Source organism: Martes martes, assembly GCF_963455335.1.
Source record: "Martes martes genome assembly, chromosome: 10".
Taxonomy (NCBI): domain Eukaryota; kingdom Metazoa; phylum Chordata; class Mammalia; order Carnivora; family Mustelidae; genus Martes; species Martes martes.
The window spans coordinates 97162232-97183317 of NC_137898.1; the positions used below are offsets into that span (position 1 = coordinate 97162232).

Consider the following 21086-nt stretch of genomic DNA (forward strand, 5'->3'; position numbering starts at 1 on the left):
ACAGAAGACACTATAAAAAGGAAAAATACAGACTCAAAAAAAGTAGAATAACTCTCCCACTCCAGCACCAACCCCAAAGAAAACTATGTGCATAATCAATAAAACCAAAACCTTTCTTTGAGTAAAATAATAACCTAGAAACAAATATATAAGTCCAAAAAGAAAACACTACTTACACATACACAGTAGTAGGAACATTTATACAAACTTCAAAATCTAGTGAAATGGATAATGTTCTAAGCAAATATAACTAAACTAACCAATTTCTTCAATGTGGAAACATGACTATATAATAATAAATAATAATAATAATAATAAAATAAATTGTAGATTTAGTCAAATTTTCTTCCTTGCAAGCAAAAATCTTTTGTAGAGAAGATCTACCAGACCACCAAGGCACAGATTATTACTCACGCTACTATATGTCCAGAACCTAAAACAATTTCTGGCACTTAATAAACCAGGAACCCAATCCATAGTTGTTGAAAGAATAAAAGTTCTATGAACTATTAGCAAGCACAGAAATGATGACCAACCTTATTCTTTTGATAACGGTAATGTAATACTATTACCACACTCAGAAAAAAGTACCATATAACCAACAAAGAAGAAAGCATAAATTAATCTAAATATAACATGGGTTTAAATTCTAAATATAACAGTGGAAAATTAAGTTGAAGAAACAATGGCTTTCTTGTCTTCCAGAAAAAAATTTAGAAAAAAAAAGAAAATTAGATTATATTCTCATTTCCAATAAAACCAAATGCTACAAAAATACCTAAAATAAGCCCTACAAGAAATATTTAAGACTCACATGAAAAAAATATCTAAAACCTGGCTGACTTATTGACTAACTTTAAACATATGCCACGTTTGAAAGGAAAAGAAGCTACAATATATCTTAAGTTTTAAAATTTTTTCCCAATAAATTTTTAGTATTAAATAATTTTAGCCAGAATGTCACCAGAAACTGTTAAGGAATTTGACAGGATATTTTGAAATTCATCTAAAAAAGGAATGTGTCCGGGGTGCCTGGGTGGCTCAGTCGGTTGAGCTGCGGACTTTATTTTGTCTCCTGTCAGTGTCTGGGGTTTGTGAGATTGAGCCCCGCCCAGTGTAAAACATTTTATTTTTTGTCCTGGGTGCTTTGCTTCCTGCCAGTCTCTGCATGTGCCCAAATGAAATTCCTCTGTTAATGGCTCCAGCAGATTTCTTACTCAGACTCTTTGAGGATCAATTTTCATTTCACATCACCTCTGACTTACTGCCTACTTTTTTTTTTTTTAAATCTCAGGTGTCCAGTCTAACTTTTCCTCTCTTCCTAAGAGAACATATCATGGAATAGTTTTGCCCAACATATCTGCCAAGTAAACTTCAGTTTCTTTTTCTTTTTTAAAGATGTTTATTTATTTATTTTAGAGAGAGCACAAGCTGGGGAGGGGAGGGGGTGCTCACGGGGTAAGGCAGAGGGAGAAGGAGAAGCAGACTCCCTGCTGAGCAGGGACACCCCCCCCCCCCGCCGCCCAATGCAGGGCTCCATCCCAAGATCATGACCTGAGCAGAAGGCAGATGCTTAACTGACTGAGCCACCCAGATGCCCCAAATTCCAGTTTCTTCATGCACAACTTTTTGACCCCAGGAAGCACAGTCTTTTTTGGCTCAATATTCAGCCCTATAAACTTAGCTTAAAGGGAGTCAGATCAGAGCTAAAGTCAAGTAGAGGCAGTATATTTGAAATGCACCACATTCCCATCTCCAATTGCCTACACAATTCATAACTGCAGTGATTACTAATTCAAACATGCAGGAACCACTACCACGGAGTATCTGCACATAGCTTCTTCTGGATGAAATCATTACTTAAGCATCTGTCTCCCCATCAGCCTAAAAGACCACAAAGACAGAGACGGTACCTAATTGAAATCTTCCTAACCCAGAACCCCAGAACGTTAAAGGTGCTTGACACGTACTAGAACATCAACAAGTATTTGTTAATGGAAGAAAAAAAGGGACGGAGGGAGGGAGGACGAGACAGAGAAGGAGGGTAGGTAAGAAGGGAAGGTAGAGTTTCTGACCAGTGACTGGCCCCTGAGGAAGTATTTTGGGGGTGTACTCTTCAGCTGACCTCTGATGTCACGTTACTTATTTAGAAAGTAAGTCTAAATAATAGAGCGCACCGTTTTTGTATCAAGTAGGTGCTTTTTGTTGGACGCAGTATTACCTTTAGATCCAGGCTGACAGGGCTCTTGCTCGGGATCACTTACCTTCACAGGGGCAAGGCATCCCAGGGGTCAAGGTGAAGTGCCCATGGGGTCATTAGCCCGCCCCTTCCCCACCATGGCAAGAGTAAATGGAGACCCAAATAAATGCTTAAACATTTAAACTTATACCTCAGGCTAATGAACTGTTAAATATATTCTTGCTCACTTGTTGAAGACACCTCCGTAAGGTCCAGAAAACCAGGTCTGAATTTGGAAGCTTTGGTCACATAGGAGGAGTTCTGCTCTGAAATGTGACAGGATGGGAAGAGGCAACTCCATCCTGCTTGCTTTGTCTTCACCCTGGCTCCGTCCTTCCCACGAGAGGCCCTCGTTGTGCGCGTGTGTGCACCCTGGTTTGCACATTCCAGCTCTGTCTCCTGTCCCACCACCCAGTCAAACAGTAGGCACCCCCAGACCATCCCCCAGGCATAGAGATACACTTACGTCTGTCACAGACCATCCCGGGGAATGCAATCCTCAAAAAGACTCTGGAAGTGGGATTAGGACCACTCAGACAATGTCTTAAACACAGAGAGCACGGTGGGGAGGGGTGAACTGGACGCCGGGAGCCCTTCACCTTGTGTCTCTACTGCCTTAGGCAAGAGTCCCCAAGGACTGAGTCTAAAGCTAATACTGCATCCAACAAACTGAGTGCCTGCTTTATACAAAGCTGTGCTCTCTATTATATGTGTTTGTAGTAAATGTGTACCAATGACACCTGAAGAAAAATTAATAGAAATATTATGATAAAAAAGAAGGTAAAATGAAACACCAGAAAAATGCAGGCAATGGGGAAAACCTAGGAAAAAATTAGCTAGGAAGTCTTTTAATGTTTACTCAAATTCCCACCTTCCTGAAACACTTCAGCTCCAATGAGAACTATCTAAATTTGTGCGGCCCAACACAGTAGCCCTTGACAATTTAAAATTAAATTAATTGAAATTCAATTGAAAGATCAATTTTTAAGTTTTACCAGCCACATTTCTAGCACTCTCAACAGCTCTGTGTAGCTAGGGTCTACCATACTGAACAGTACAGATATAGAACATTTCCGTCATCACAGAAAGTTCTATTGAACAGCACTTTTAAAGAAAAAGGAAAAAATCTCCATTTTGACCTTCAAATGATCTTCGCTGGTGACATTGATGAAAATCAAGCAATAACCTTCAAGGTTAATTGTGTTACAATGATTTGGTGCCACTTTTGAATTCCCTATCAATATCTCCCTTACATTCGATAGTTATTTAGGAAATTGTAATGTAAGCAATAACTTCAAAAAATTTTGTTTCTGGTATGAAGCATTTTATAAGGTCAGCCTCAAAACAACCTTAAAGAATTAGGCAAGATGCTCTGTTTGGACCAGCAAAGAATACACCAGTTTGAATCCAAGATCCTGTGAACAGCCTGACATATTCTTATGGAAACTGTATCAGAGAGCCTGGATTCTAGTTCTGATATGCATGTCATCTTGGGAAAGTTAATCTCTCTCAACTTTGGTTAAATAAAAATGGTAAAAATATGCCCAGTTTGCCTCACTGAGGCATTTTAAGGATAAGATAGGAATATCATAATTAAATAAGGTTTATTTATTTATTTATTTATTTATTAATATCCTAAAGAAGGTTTGACTTTTTTTCCCCAAACTGTCTGATTTTAAGCAGATGTATTGTTACAGATGGGCCAAAATAGAGAAGATTTTACTCAAGTTCATCACACCTAAAACCTTTACTCAGATTTTATGAGCTCTTTACTGTAATAGATCTTATAGATAGATACATAAATGTAGATTTCAGATTTTTAACTGGCATAGTCAGTCCTCAACATGCATTGTTAAGTATAGTTCTGTACATACGCATGAATTTTCTCTTCCATCCAATTCAGTGATGATTTGTTCTCAGATTTTGGGGTTTGAAGCAGAGAGGACTAGCAACTAAAACATAATGGACCAGTTATTTATCAGGATGTATAAATTATGCATATTATTTTAAGTAGAAAGACAAGGAAGTAATCACTTTGTGAATTAACAATAAAATATAGGGGCACCTCCGTGGCTCAGTGGGTTAAAGCCTCTGCCTTCCGCCCAGGTCATGATCTCAGGATCCTGGGATTGAGCCCTGCATCGGGTCTCTGCTCAGCAGGGAGCCTGCTTCCTCCTCTGTCTCTCTACCTGTCTCTCTGCCTACCTGTGATCTCTGTATGTCAAATAAATAAATATATATATAAAGAATAAAATATAAATTAGGCATATTGGGGCGCTTGGATGACTCACTCAGTAGATTATGTGACTCTTGATCTCAGGGGTGTGAGCTACAGCCCCATGTGTGGCACAGTGTTTACTTAAAAAAAAACAAATTAAAAATTTAGAATGAATTTAAAATGTGATAAATGTCCCTAAAAGATTCTAGATCTAGCGCTATTGGGAGGAAAATATACCTTCTGTCTGGAGGCCCGAGGAACTGTGACATCCCAAGGGCAGAAGTGTGTCACATTCATTTGGGGATCTCTACTGGCAGGCACAAACCCTGGCTTTGACACCCATTAACTGTGAACACCCAGGCAAAGTGTCTTACTTATTTCTAGTCCAATCTGTATAATGCGGGCAACGATGTTTTCTGTTGTAAAATGAGCATAATGACGCTTCCCCTGCAGGGCTGGGGAAAAGTGTGAAATTAGACAATGTATAAGAAGCTTTTAGCTCCGTGGCTGGAAGGGTGTTAGGTAGCACTATGTTGCATATAAATAAATAATAGCTATAACTTGAAATTGGAAAGGATTTTTAACAGTCAGAAATAGGGTGGAAGAGAAATAACACATTCCAGAGGTAAGAGACAGATGAAGAAAGTGTGTGAAGATATGACAGCAGAGGGAATGTCTGGGTAAAGTGAAAATGTCTAACTTGAACTAGAAATAGTGATGAGATGATATTGGAAAAGTAGATAGAGGGTGGGCTGTGACCTCACCTTCAAGTAAATGTCAGGTTAAAGAGTTCCTGTTTCTGAGTTTATGAGCAGGAGTGTGAGAGAATCAGCCTAGGACCTACCCCTCCCCAGCTGTGGCATTTGAACCTTCAATTTATGTAACAATTCAAAGTTTGTGAATCGCGGGCGTTTCCACTTTCTGTTCAATTACTCTATTTAAGTCAACCTGTGTTGCTTTTTTTTTTTTTTTAAGATTTTTATTTATTTATTTGACAGACAGAGATCACAAGCAGGCAGAGAGGCAGGCAGAGAGAGAAGGAGGGGTAGCAGGCTCGCTGATGAGCGGAGAGCCCGATGCAGGGCTTGATCCCACGACCCTGGGATCATGACCTGAGCCGAAGGCAGAGGCTTTAACCCACTGAGCCACCCAGGTGCCCCAACCTGTGTTGCTTTTTAGAAAGGAACAAGTTAGCCTAATTTTAAATCTTATTCCTCTTCCTGAAAGTGGAAAGACAACAGCAGGAAAAATGGTCTTAGGTTTTAACACAGTCATTCAGCCTTGAGGGCGCTTACTGAGTTCTCAGTGCTAGCCAGTAGCAGAGGCACGAACTGTAACTCAGTGCCTTGTTTCTCCAGTGGATAATTTCAGGCTTGAACATCTCCAAATGAAGGAAAAATAGCCCAAGAAATACATGAGAATAGCCTTGGTGCACTTACCTGGAGCTTCCCATTTAGGGCATCCCAACAGCCATCATCGATATATAAATTCAGATCAAAATGTGTCAGACTGCAAGGATTCCGTTGGGCCTCTGAGAGGCTTTGGGGAGTGGAAGTTGCTAGTTTTAGTGCGAAGGGTTATTGACAGAGCAGGAGGTAAATACCAGGCGTGGGGTAGGCAAACCTGCCAGGCATTCTCCCAAGCCAGAGGTCACTGGGGACCACACACAGGACCAGAGCGTAGGAAGAACAAGGACTCCAGTAAACCATCCCTAAAGGATAAATTAGCTGCTCAACCTCTAGTTTGGAGATGTGTCTACATCACACCACGGCCCATAATCCAAAGAAGACATTTGTAATGATTCATCTCCCAAATTCTCTTTTCCCATCTTTCTCTTGCATCCTATTTTGCAGCCTTATGACAAATGGCTACATAGATCAAAGATCTAAATGCAAAAAAATAAACTAATGAAAAAGTTCACTGAGAAAGTGAGTTCGGACAACTACCTGGAACCCGCACCTCAACCTGACTTTATTATCCTCTACCAGCTGCTATGCGCACCATTGCTCTCCTTAAAGATTTAAACTATCATTTCTATATTTGATCGTATTTATGCATATTCATGAGGAAAATTATATACTGCTCAAAATTCTCAAATGTGTTGACACCTTAGAGTATATCCCTCAGAAATAGGCAATCTACTGAATGCTTATTGTATATTGGTTTCCAGAAAATTTATTCCAATGTAATTATGTGAGATTCAATCACACCGCATTCTCACTATCAATAATTATCAATTTTTACATCATATTCAATAGAATTTCCTTAAAATATAATATCTTTAAATTATTGAGGATAAATATTTCTTGTCTTTTCAAAAGTCTTCCAAGACTTTCAGGTTGATATTAGCAACTGTTCTGTTCCTTGCCCAGACTTCCCATGCATTATTTGTTTCTGTAGACTTTGTTTTTATTATTTTTGTGCAATTTATTAAGAAGAGAAGCTGTAAAAAAAAAAAGAAGAAGAAGAAGAAGGGAAGCTGTATTTACATACGAATAAGCACACATTTACATATTCATATGCATGTGCATTTATATAAGTAGGTGTGCATGCATTTAAATATATGTTAATATATATGTTTATTATTTATATAAATTGTTATGTCCTTGACTGTTTTGTGGTCAAGACTACTTTTTTTTGTTTTTTAAATATTATTTCATAAGGTTTTTTTTTTATGTTTAGCGAGGAATTTCCCACTGAAATAGTCATCCTGTATGACCTAGATTTTATTCCGTTTTGTTCCTTTATTTATTTTCCATTTAAATCTATAAAGAGTCTGGAAGTTTCTTAGGTGAAGCATTAACATTTTTCTAAGAAGCTCAATTTCCAAACTCCATTTACTATATAAATTAGAACTTTGCTATTGGTTTGTCATATCTTCTTTGTCATTCACTAAGTTTTTCTACATATATTAAGATTTGTTTCAACATTTGATTTGATTTCATTAAAGGGTCTGTCAATTCTTATTAGTATGCTTTTCTTGTTTTTAAAATAATACATTTATGTATATTGTACCTATTTGAATTCAGCCATAAATCCAGAAAACTATTAGATAATGGTGACAGCAAAAATCTTTGTCTTCTTTCTCTTATTTTAATATCTATGGTTTTTATTTTTCTTTGTGGGAGAAGATCACTTTTTTACTAGCTTATGAAATATTTTGAAGGTTTTTTTGGTTGTTGCATTGTTTTATTGAGATTATCAATATTTTGTAATTAGATTAGTTTATGTACATTTTTAATATAAATAGATTCTAAAATTTCTGGACAAAACTTTAATGCTGTTGTTTTAGTTTGTCAGTATTAGTTTTAGGACTTTTACATCTGTATCCAGTGGTGAAATCAGTCTATAGACTTTATATTTCATGCTGTCTTGGTAGATCTTGATGTCCAGTAAAACCTAATGAACTGAGGACCTTCTAAAGTTTTCCTGGATTCTGGAAAATTACTTTTTTTTTTAATAAAGATTTTATTTATTTATTTGACAGAGATCACAAGTAGGCAGAGAGGCAGGCAGAGAGAGAGGGAGGGAAGCAGGCTCCCCGCCAAGCAGAGAGCCCGATGCGGGGATCGATTCCAGGACCCTGGGATTATGACCTGAGCCAAAGGCAGAGGCTTTAACCCACTGAGCCACCCAGGCGCCCCTAAATGTAAGAAATAATGTAAGAAATGTAAAATTACTTTTTGATGGTTTTTATAGAACTCACCAAAAATGTTTATTAGGGTTGCATCTTGTTGTGGAAAATAATTTTTTAACTGAATGATATGTGAGAAATTGTATTTCACTGTAGTTTAAAAAATATTTTTTTTAAGATTTTATTTATTTATTTGACAGACAGAGATCACAAGTAGGCAGAGAGGCAGACAGAGAGAGAGGGGGAAGCAGGCTCCCCACTGAACAGAGAGCCCGATGCAGGGCTTGATCCCAGGACCCTGGGATCATGACCTGAGCCGAAGGCAGAGGCTTTAACCCCCTGAGCCACCCAGGCACCCCCTCATTGTAAAAGTTTTAAATTTTGTTTCCTCTATCTATGTGAGATTCCACATCAAGAGCTGTTTTTACATGTCTTTTCTTTGTGAATTTTTGTTCATATACTTGCCCACGTTTCTTCTATGCTTTAAGCACTTCCCTCAAATTTTAAGAATTCTTTATGTATCAAATATTTTATGACTTTTTCTGTGATGTAGGGTGTAAATATTTTGTGTTTTCTTTATGGCATTTTCCAATGCAAAAATGTTTTTTATTGAGTCAAATATGTCAGTCTGTTCTTCTATTGCATATAAGTTTTGAATCATAGTTGAAAAATATTCCATAAACCCATTGTGAAAAAAAAAATCACCTGTTTTCTTCTGTGCTTGTACATTTTTATTTCTTACATTTAGTTATCCTTATAAATGGTGAAGTCTAATCTTCTTTATTTATTTTCTAAGATTTTATTTATTTGTCAGAAAGAGAGGGAGAGAGGGTGAGAGAGAGAGTGCACAGCAGGGGGCAGGGCAGGCAGAGGGAGAAGCAGGTTTCCCCCTGAGCAAGGAGACAGGCAAGGGACTCAATCCCAGGTTCATGGGATCATGACCTGAACCAAAGCAGGAGCTTAACCCACTGAGCCACCAGGTATTCTGTCTAATTTTAGATCTAATTTTATGTTTTTCTGAATGCATAGCTAGCTATCCCAACACTATTTATTAAAAACTCCGAATTTGCTCCTATTATTTGAGATTATATCTTGATCATATATTAACCTTTATATGTACTTTGATCTATTTCTAGAATTCCTATTCTATTCCAGTAGTCTGATTATCTATTCTAGCCAATACCACATTTTATAAATATAAAAGCTTAGAGTATGTTTTGATATCTCATGAAGCTAGTTTCCCCTCTTATATATTGATTATTTTTGATTTATGACATTTTATTTTTTTCTTTCACTGGTAGTATTTATTTTTTATTTTTTCATTTTTTAAGCTTTTGTTTTAATTCTAGTTAGTTAACATACAGTGTTATCTTAGTTTCCGGTGTACAATTTAGTAATTCAACACATCCATACATCACCCTATGTTCGTCACAACAAGTGCACTTCTTTTAAAGATTTTATTTATTTATTTATTTGACACAGAGAGAGAGACAGCGAGAGAGGGAACACAAGCAGGGGGAGTGGTAGAGGGAGAAGCAGGCTTCCTGCTAAACAGGGAGCCCGATGTGGGACTTGATCCCAGGACACCGGGATCATGACCTGAGCTGAGGGCAGATGCTTAATGACTGAGCCACCCAGGTGCCCCCAACAAGTGCACTTCTTAATCCCCATCACCTACTTCATCCATCCCCCCACTCTCTGCCCCTCTGGTAACCATCAGCTTGTTCTTTATAATTGAGTCTGTTTCTTGATTTGTCTCCTCTCTCTCTTATTTTTTTCCCTTTGCTTGTGTGTTTTGTTTCTTAAAATTCCACATATGAGTGAAATCATGTGATATTTCTCTTTCTCTGGCTGACTTATTTCACTTAGCATCATACTCTCTAGCTCCATCCATGTCATTGCAAGTGGCAAGATTTCATTCTTTTTTATGCCAATAATATGCCACATCTTTTTAAAATATTTTTAGTGAGGGGCGCCTGGGTGGCTCAGTGGGTTAAGCTGCTGCCTTCGGCTCAGGTCATGATCTCACGGTCCTGGGATCAACTCCCGCATCGGGCTCTCTGCTCGTCAGGGAGTCTGTTTCCCTCTCTCTCTCTGTCTGCCTCTCTGCCTACTTGTGATCTCTGCCTGTCAAATAAATAAATAAAATCTTTAAAAAAAATAAATAAAATAAAATATTTTTAGTGAGAGAGCATGTGGGGATGGGGGTGTGGAGCAGCTGAAGAAGAGAGAAAGAGAGAGAATCCCAAGCAGACTTCATGCTCAGTGCAGAGCCTGGTACAGTGCTCAATCTCACATCCCTGATATCATGACCTGAGCTGAAATCAAGAGATGGACACTTAGCTGGCTGAGCCACCCAAGCACCCCATATATCATATCATCATATCTTCTTTATTCATTTATCAATGGGTACACGCTTGGGCTGCTTCCATATCTTGGCTATTGTAATAAATGAATTCAATAAAGTTGCAGGATACAAAATCAATATGCAGAAATCTGTTACATTTCTTTTTTTTTTTTAAGTTTATTTATTTAAGGGAGAGAGTGCATGCACAAGTGGTGGAGGGAGCAGAGGGAGAGGGAAAAACAGACTCCACATCAATTGAGGAGTTCAACACAAGTCTTGATCCCACAATCCCGAGATAACAACTTGAGTGGAAACCAAGAGTTGGATGTTTAACTGACTGAGCCACCCAGGTGTCCCAAAATCTGGTGCATTTCTATACACCAAAAATGAAGCAACAGAAAGAGAATTAAGAAAGCAATCTCACTTACAATTGCATTCAAAATAATAAGATACCTAGGAATAAATCTAATCAAAAAGATTAAAAACCTATACTCTGGAAACTATAAAATACTCATGAAAGAAATTGAAGATGACACAAAAAAATGGAAAGGCAGTCCATGTTCATGGATTGAAAGAACAAATATTGTTAAAATGTCATGCTACCCGAAGCACTCTACACACTTAATGCAATTCCTAACAAAATACCAACAGCGTTTTTCACAGAACTAGAACAAAGAATCTTAAAATTTGTATGGAACTATGAAAGATCCTGAATAGCCAAAGAAATCCTAAAAAAGAAAAACAATGCTGGAGGCATCACAATTCTGGACTTCAAGTTATATTATAAAGCTGTAGTAATCAAAACAGTATAGTACTGTCACAAAAACAGACACATAGATCAATAGAACAGAATAGAAAATGCAGAAATAAACCCACAATTACATGATCAATTAATCTTTGACAAAGCAGGAAAGAATACTCAATGGGGACTGTCCCTTCAACAAATGGTATTGGAAAAACTGGACAACAACATGCAGAAGAATGAAACTGAACCACTTTCTTATACTTTACACAACAATAAATTGAAAATGGATTAAAGACCTATATGTGAGACCTGAACCATAAAAATCCTACAAGAGAACACGGGCAAGTGATTTCCTTGACATTGGCCAGAGGAACTTCTTTCTAGGTATGTCTCCTGAAGCAAGGGAAACAAAAGCAAAAATAAACTTTGGGATTACAAAAAAGGTTCCGCTCAGTGAAGGAAACAATCAACAAAATTAAGGCAACCCAAGGAATGGGAGAAGATATTTACAAATATATATGATAAAGGGTTACTATCCAAAATCTATAAAGAACTTACTAAATTCAACACTCAAAAAACAAATAATCCAATCAAAAAATGGGCAGATGGCCTGAACAGACATTTCTCTAAAGAAGACATACAGATGACCAACAGACACATGTAAAGATGGTCAATGTCACTCACCAACAAGGAAATGCAAAATTACAGTGAAATATCCCCTCATACCTGTCAGAATGACTAACACCAACAACACATGAAACAACAGGTATTGGGGAGGATGTGGAGAAAAGGGAATCTTCATGCACAGTTGGTGGGAATGCAAATTGGTGCAGCCACTCTGGGAAATGGTGTGAAGGTTCCTCAAAAAATTAAAAATAGAACTACGCCACAATCCAGCAATCACACTATTGGGTATTTACCTAAAGAATGCAAGAACACTAATTCAAACAAAACAAACAAAAAAACAAGAACACTAATTCAAAGGGATACAGGCACCCTTACATTTATAGCAGCATTATTTATAAAAGCCAAGATAGGGGCACCTGGGTGGCTCGGAGGGTTAAGCCTCTGCCTTTGGCTCAGGTCATGATCTCAGGGTCCTGAGATGGAGTCCCACATTGGGCTCCCTGCTCAGCAGGAAGCCTGCTTCTTCCTCTGCCTCTCTCTCTCTCTCTCTCTCTCTCTCTCTGTCTCTCACACATAAATAAATAAATTATTTAAAAAATAATAATAATACAGGGTGCCTGGGTGACTCAGTGGGTTAAAGCTTCTGCCTTCGGCTCAGGTCATGATCCCAGTCGAGCCCCACATTGAGCTCTCTGCTCAGCAGGGAGCCTGCCTCCCTCTCTCTCTTCCTGCCTCTGTCTACTTGTGATCTCTGTGTGTCAAATAAATAAATAAAATCTTTAAAAAATAATAATAATAATAGCCAAGATATGGATTGATGAATGATATTTATACATTTTTCAACTAGCGATAATCACGCCTCGGACAAATCTCATTGGCTATGATACTGCAACTGCGCAAAGCTTATATACCTTTTTAAAGTCCTTGTTCCTCTGTCTTTTCATTTACTTTTGGACTATGTGGTGGTCAATTTTCAGTGGTATCCCTTAAATATCACCTATTGCTTATATAACAATGAGATTTTTTTTTTCAACTTTCCTTTTCCCCTCCCTCTTTTTCTCCCTTATTTTAGGGCATTGCTTCCAGTGTTCTCAGAACAAACAACACATAACACGTGATATATTCATATGACAAAATTATCATTCTATCACCATCCCAAACTTTGCTCTTGTCTTAGACCTACAATCAAATGTATTAAATATTTGCCATCAGTATTTATAGTGGTATTTCTACAGTCCTCTTCTTTGAATGAAGTCCATCATCTTCTAGTAAATTCCTCAAGAGCAGTTTATAGATAAAGAATTCCTTGAGCCCTTCACATGCTTAAATCTGTTTTCAATAGTCTTGATACTTGAAGGAATGCTTAGTTGGATATAAAATCATTTCAGCTTTTCTCCCCCCTTAATTTCTTCAAGTGTTGCTTCATGCCTTGATATAAGTTGTGTTTGAGAAGTCTTATGCCAGCCTAATTCTCTTTTTTTAAGTTATTCATCCCTTTTGCCTTTTCTAAGCTTGTATCTGTATCGGTAATTATAATTTGTTCTTTTATTTACTTCTGTATTATCTGCTCCTCCCTACACACCAAAAGGAGAAACCTTGTACATCTACTTCACTATAATATTCCAGCACTTAGAACAGTAGCTCGCACATAGTATCCACAATAGTGCTCTTTGATTATAAGTTTTTAATTTTGATGCAGTCTAAGTTATTTTTTCTGTAGTTTCATATGTTTTTGGTGTCATAACCAAGAAATCATGGCTGCATCCAAAGTTATAAAGACTGTCTCCTATGTTTTCTTCAATGATAGCTATTTTATGAAGTTTAAAATATTTTTATAATAAAACTTATGATGATAATGTGAAATATTGTATTCAAACAGCATGAAGGAGACCTCAAGGGTGCTGTTAATATTCTGTCTCTTTATTTGAATGCTTGTTACACTGATGAGTTCTCTTTGTGAAGATTTAAAGAGCTATACATTTACCTTTTGTGATCTTTTCTATATGCATTTTATATTTCAAAAAAGGTTACTCAAACTTTCTTCCAAAATAAAACAAAACAAAAATAAGGAAATAACACATAAAAATAAACTGGGCAAAGAGAGTTCAAGAAGACAAATTGTAGCCAAAGTTTACTTGCAAAGATAGATTCAAGAATTCTAAAATAATTAGAAAATTTATTTCAGCAGTTTATTAAGACAAACATAACATGACTAAAGAGGGACTTTCCCAGGAACTCAAAGTGTTTAACAATGAGAAACAAGAGAAGAAAATTAGTTTGGGAAAATTTGTACAGGGACATAGATGAGTGCAAATTTAATTTAAAAACAATCTAAACCAAATGGAACATAGTGTTAAGGCTTTATAAGTTTAGACAATAAGTACACAGGTGGTTATTACATTGTTTTCTACTTTGTTCTGTATGTTTGAAATATTTCACAATAAACTACAGAAAATTTTTCCACAAATGATAATTTTTATATAAGATACATCCTATTATTGGGATAGAAAAAAATCAATTGATATTTCAGTAGATGCATGAAAATTTTCAATAAAGTTAAACATTTATTTCTGGTAAATTCACTCTGCAAATGAGATATATAAGAAGAAGTCCTTTAATTTGATGAGGCAAATATGTCAAATTCTACAGTGTATATAATACCAACTATTAGGATTATATAGGCATTTTGATTAAGATGAAGAACACAGAAAGGATGCTTATTATCTTTTTTTTTTCCCATTCACCTTCTCTTGGAAGTCTGAGCCAATGAATAAGACAACACAATAAAAAAGAAATAAGTGATAAAAGTATTGGAAGGAAATAAACATCTTTTCGGTAGACAATATGTTTTCCTCCAAGAATAACATAAGAGAGTATATAGACAAATTAAAAGGCCTAAAATAAGAGTTTAGTAGTTTCTAGATACAAAAATCAACAACTTTACACCAATAATAGGCAACTAGAAAATATTATAAAATATTTCAATTCACAAAAACACAAAATTGCGAGTTACCTATGAATCAACCTAACAAAAGATCTTTCTGGAAAAAAAAAATCATAAAACATTGTTGAAGGACATGAAAGAACCCCTAAATACATGTTGTCATATTTTTGGATCGGATGGATAAATATTATTAGCATTGTTAATTCTCCCCAAATAAATTAATAAATTAATATGAATATGAATCAAATCAAAGTAGGATTTTTGTGGAACTTTACAAGCTAATCCTGCTCTTTATATGGGGACCAAAAGGCCAAGAACAAATCAAAATCATTTGGAACAAGAACAAGTACTTGGACATATTAAACACCAACACTTTCTATTCCTATAGTAATTAAGAGTGCTGTATCATACAGGGATATAAAAACAGACCCATGATATGTGCTATAGAGATCAGAAACAGACTCACAACTATGTATTTGATACATGTAGGAATTATGTTACAAATATATAAGACAAGGAATTAAGTCATAAAAATGTTCTGAATAAATAGCTATCCACGTGGAAAGTAAATAAAATTTGCATCTATGCCTTATATACTTCACAAAGATTATTCCTAGTAAGTGTAGAGTAAGGAAGGATTTCTTAAACAAGACACCGTAAAGCACCAACTAAAAGGAAAAGTTAATATATTGTATTACATTTCATCTGAATACCTCTGCAAAACAAAAAGACATAAAATCCAAGGCACAACCACTTAGTATTAGTTTCCAATGTATAAGAACTACAAATCAATAAGAAATAGACAATTCGTTTCAAAAAATGGTCAAACAGCAGTTCACAGAAGAGGAAATCCAAAAGCTCAATAATGAAATGAAAAGGTGAGCAGACTCAGCGATCGTTCAAGAGGAGATTAAAAATAGAAAGACTGATTAAACCCAAGTGTTGGCAAGGCACAAAGAGACTAGAACACCCATACAGTGCTGGCAGAAGTATGAATTGTAAAAGCCATTTTTGACATCATTCTGTCAACATTTAGGTAACTTGAAAATGAAGACACTTTCTGATCCAACTCTTCCAGTCTCAGATAAATACCCTAGAGAAAGTCTAGCTCATAGACAGCTGTGTATAAGAACATTTACAGCAGCACTATAGCAGAATAAAAGAAAACAACTAGATTTTCATCAACTTAACTGTAAGTTAGTTAAAAAGCTTAACTGTAGTTTCAGTGAAGGAAGTAGAACAAAACTGAATGAATCACAAAACCATACACATAGTTGAGTGGGAAAAAAACAAGTTGCAGGGGTGCCTGGGTGGCTCAGTGGGTTAAGCCTCTGCCTTTGGCTCAGGTCATGATCTCAGGGTCCTGGGATCGAGCCCTACATTGGGCTCTCTGCTCAGCAGGGAGCCTGTTTCTCTCTCTCTCTGCCTGCCTCTCTGCCTACTTGTGATCTCTCTCTGCCAAAATAATAAATAAAATCTTTAAAAAAAAAAGCAAGTTGCAGAAAAATTATCTGTACAGTCTTTTAATAACCTTTGAACACTTGGAAAGCTAATCTATGTCATTTTTAAGGAGGCATGAAGTTGTAAAAATGACAACATGAATGTAAAGTGATCAGGAATGCATCATTAAAATTATTTTGTGAAAGGAAACAGGGAGGGAAATGAGATTAGGGAAATTTTTAGCTGAATATCACTTTTATCTATAAATTTAATTTGAAAACATCTAAAGCGAATAAAGCATAATGTTAAAATTTCACAAGTTTGAGTGATTTGTGTACAGGCATTTATCATACTGTTTTGTGTTCTGTCTGAATGAAATATTTCACAATAAAATAAAGTACAAAAGGTATTCTATGTTATTTAAATCTTTGTGGTGTACAGAGTTAACAATAGGGCAAGCATTAGTTATAAGATAGTATTTATTGCATGAATAACACATGTTATTAAATGGTGAGAACAAATAGAAACTATTTGTTCGGCAGGCCAGGATTTAAAAAAAAAAAGTCACCCTCTGGATCTTCTTACAGACACCAACCCAGGCACAGTCATTAAATAATGCCGAACAAAGACAATACGGCTGTAGAGACACACAGCGCATTAGGCAAAGCGGTTTCCATTAAGATAAGTATGTATCAAAAGATCGAATGTCAAATCACAGAGCCCAGGTTACCCGGCGCATTTGGAATTGTGGTCTGTCTGGAGAACCTTCCCTTGTGTGAACAATACTACGAGGCATGGTTGCCTTTGGTGAAGAAATAGCTTTGACAGAACCCTCCGATTCCTCTATGTCCTGACTTTCTCTCTGAGAGGTAGGGAGGAGGGTCATGCAGGCACAAATCTTGATGGATTGCTTGCACTCTAGCAAAGACGTGGTTCCTGGGGAAAAGAGAAGCCAAGAGAGGTGATGAACAATGGAGAGTCACAGAAACTTGACCCTCTGTGCCAGCAGAGAGGCCCCTAGCCAGAGCCCAGTGGGTCCCTTTGAACCGCCCCAAACCAGACCGTGGAGGGGAGGGAGGTGTTAGCGGCAGAGATGAGAAGCGTATGCAAGATAGCTTCAATGCTGCGCTTGTCGAGAGCACCCAAGACTGAAGACTCATGCTTCTGAGTTTGTAAGTGCATTTCCAAATGAAATTTTAAAGACTTTTTAAGAAAAGGAGGGTCTCCACGGTTGGCACGTGGTCATTTAACATCAGAAATTGCTTGTTTCTGACCTCAGGGTGCCTCGGCACCACCCTGGACACCCAGGGTACCCTGTCGCTCTTCACAGTAGTCAACATTCCGTATCAGCCATTCTCCTTAGTCATGACTTTGCTGGCTATCTCTGCCTTGAAGTGGGGAGGCGGTGAAAGACAGTAGAAATGGCAGGCATGAGAGCTGCCCTTAGAGCAAGCTTACTGAACACTTCACACAGCCCTAATCTCCAGTCCTACCCTTGGAGGAGCTGTCCTCAGAGAGTGAGTCCACTTGAACCTTGGTCATTTAATACACAAGGGTTGGCACCTTTTCCCTATGCCCCTTCCCCATCCTTTTTTCCTCTCCTCTCTATCAGGGATTGATCGGTTCTTATCACCCTTCAGGGGCCCTGAATATACTCACCAGAGGCCATAAAGAGGCAAACACTTAAGTAGCCAGTGACAATGATCCAGCTGATTTTGTAACTAGAGTAGTACACGGCTTGACCTTGCCTGAGCTTTTGATGATACAGGAGGAGCGCACAGAGCAGGAGGATACCTTTTGTCCAGACAGAAGGAGAAAAAAGTCCCTTCTGAGGAACTTGGGCTCTTCTACTCGAGCCTTTAACCCAAGAGATGCCTGACTTCCAAGCCTCCACCCTTTACACCAACACCTTGTCCAAAACCAGTCCCCCTCAGTGGTCGTTCCAATTCAGAGGCTCAATCTCTGAGCCAGAGAACTAGGAAGGCTGCAGCCCGGACCCAAAAATGAAGTTGGTCCCCCAGCCTGCGTCAAGGGAACCAGGAAGTTACCTGTGAGGAAACTGAGGAAGGCAGCGATGAAGAGGATACATTTCGTTGAAGGGATCAGATAAGTGACTTCCAAACCCAGGAACAAGTTATGGAAGAGGGAAAGGCTGAGAACCAAAATCATCATGATCCTGACCACTTCCAGGCCATCTGTTGGAAAGCAGAAGCTGTGTTGAAAGAAGGACAGAGATTTCTTCTCGGCTCATTTCCACCTGAGGACCACACAAATCTCTAGGTAAAAATTGGAATTGGGGTAAAAAGATTTGATTAAATAATAAAGAGGGGCGAGGGGAAAGAAAAAAAGAGGCAGGGAGCCTGAAGCTGAATGGGAACGAGAACCAGAGGAAACCGCTCTCTATCTTAGCATCTCTATAAGCCTCTTCTTCTCCTTTTCTTCTGATTTCTCATTCAATACAATCCATCCTGTCCTCCTCTAGTGATAATACAAGATATTTCCTTGTTGCCAATTACCTTTCTTTTACGGCCTCCTGTTCTAGGTGCACTGACTACCCTAGGGCTACAGCCAACACTTCCCAGATGTCCAGCAATTAAGTCTAGGAGCTTCTGAACTTTTCCCCAACATATGCAGAATGGTGAGATTTGGGAGTCGGCCTTGGCCATTGATTATGGAACTGGGCACAGGGCAGCCCGGGGAAGTTGCCGCAGAGAACAGAGAGTAAGCTGGTGAGATAAGTAGAAGTCAAGGAAAGAGGACCCCTCCCTCTCCCCCCATCTCTTTCCATAGTGTCGTTCTGACCTTCTGGCCAAAGAGTGGTGCAACATATCCAGGGGCTGTGGCTTATTGTATTTTTCTTTGTTTCCAGTGTCAGTTCAACCCATTTGTCTGTGAGGACTCCTATTGCCATGAACACTAAGGCCCAGGAGGAGAACATCACTTTCATGGCCTGGATATTTCTGAATGAGACATTCACCATTGCGAGGGGGGTTTCAAGCTGAGACCCCCACCAGTATCTCACATGGCTCTTCTCTGATTCAATTACTCCTTCACAGGAGGACAAGCAAAGTCTAAACTCTCAGTGATTGCAGAGGCATTGGACGTGGCAGGGCTGATGTCACCTACGGAACAGAGACGATAAATCCCACTCCCCACTACTCCTACATCTGGGCCGGCCTGCTGTCAGGGTTGCCAACTGCCATGGAATCATCTCTTAGCTTGACCCTTGACCCTGGTGACTAGCACAGTGGAAAGACCACGGGGACTACAGGTCCTGAGAGAGTTACCCTTTATAGAGGGAGATATAATATCACATATTAGAGCTGCCAGATGTGGTGATAACTAGAAGCCTTGAAAGAACTTAAACATGCCTGACCGAAGAGGTCCAATTTTAGAGTGAGGGATCAGTAAGAGCAGAAGGAATTCAAGATCATTGAAGGAGGAGTCGGCCAGCTAGCCTCACAAAAGGGAATGACCTCTCAAAATTTAGGACGTTTTCGAGAAACTTGTGTCCTCATTTGGAAAGCCTAAAGAACTTTAGATAGGCAGGCATCTGGGAAATGGACCAGCGCTTTGAAGCCACAGAAAATGGCTTCATACACTGAAGCATTGCAGTCCGATATCATGTATAAGGCACAGACTATTATTTTTTTTTAAGATTTTATTCATTTATTTGACAGACAGCGATCACAAGCAGGCAGAGAGGCAGACAGAGAGAGAGAGGAAGGGAAGCAGGCTCCCCGCTGAGAAGAGAGCCCGATGCGGGGCTCGATCCCAGGACCCTGGGATCATGACCTGAGCCGAAGGCAGAGGCTTTAACCCACTGAGTCACCCAGGTGCCCCCAGACTATTATTTTTTACTGTTGCCTTAGGAACTCGGCAGAGAAAACACTTACTTATTCCTTGAGTAGGCAACCATGGTATGCAGTAAGCGCAGAGTCAGACGACTTATATTAAAACCCCCAAAAAAGCCTTTTGGTGAACTAAGATGAAAGTCCTATCCAGCAGCCTCTTTCTGCCTATTTTTTTGACCTTACTGCAGACCCCTTTCCATGGGCCGAACTGGATTTCTTTCATTGCCTCAAACATGCTGTGCGGTCTTTCTTCTAAACCTCTTTACATATCTTGGCATATTGTACTTTAAAAACTTTTTAGGGGTGCCTGAGTGGCTCAGTGGGTTAAAGCCTCTGCCTTTGGTTCGGGTCATGATCTCAGGGTCCTGGATGGAGCCCGGCATCAGGCTCTCTACTCGGCGGGGAGCCTGCTTCCCCACTCCCCCTCTCTGCCTGCCTCTCTGCCTACTTGTGATCTCTCTCTGTCAAATAAATAAGTAATATCTTTAAAAAAAAAAAACTTTTTAGAACAATGTTCAATATCTTTAATCTTACAAGGGAGACTTTGTAGTTAAGAAAATGGATTCAAGGGGCGCCTGGGTGACTCAGTGGGTTGAGTGGCCGACTCTTGATTTCAACTCAGGTCATGATCTCACGATAGTGAGATTGAGCCCCAAGTGGGGCTCCGTGCTCAGTGGGGGGTTCTGCTTGAGATTCTTCCTCTCCCTCTGCTCCTCTGCTCACATTCTCTTTATCTCTCTCCTCTCTAAAAAAAAGAAAGGAAAGAAAAGAAAAGGGATTCACAGTCCTGGCTTTCAATCCTGGCTCTGCCACTGAGCAGTTTTGTGATCTTACAGATAATAATGCTTCCTACTACGTAAGAATTTTGTAAAGACTACATGAGTTCAGAGAGGTAAAGCACTTAAAAAGAGTTCTCGGCACATGACGAATGATATGGAAGCAATTACCACGGTATTCATTTGGACTCCCTGGGACAGCGACTCTGAGGCAGGAATTGTGTGTGGAGAATTTATTGGGGAACATGTCCAGCAGTCACAC

At 38.6% G+C, this 21086-nt stretch overlaps 1 protein-coding gene across 1 annotated transcript; it reads right to left on the reverse strand.

Annotated features, from left to right (window-relative positions):
• Positions 1-5665: 5665 nt before the first annotated feature.
• Positions 5666-19174, reverse strand: TMEM225 (transmembrane protein 225; the record flags this gene model as incomplete). The annotated part of the gene is made up of 5 exons (XM_080816391.1): positions 5666-5677; positions 5897-6015; positions 17854-17988; positions 18243-18389; positions 18997-19174. The coding sequence occupies 5 exons, from the start codon at positions 19172-19174 to the stop codon at positions 5666-5668; spliced, it is 591 nt and encodes a 196-aa protein (XP_080672517.1).
• Positions 19175-21086: the final 1912 nt, after the last annotated feature.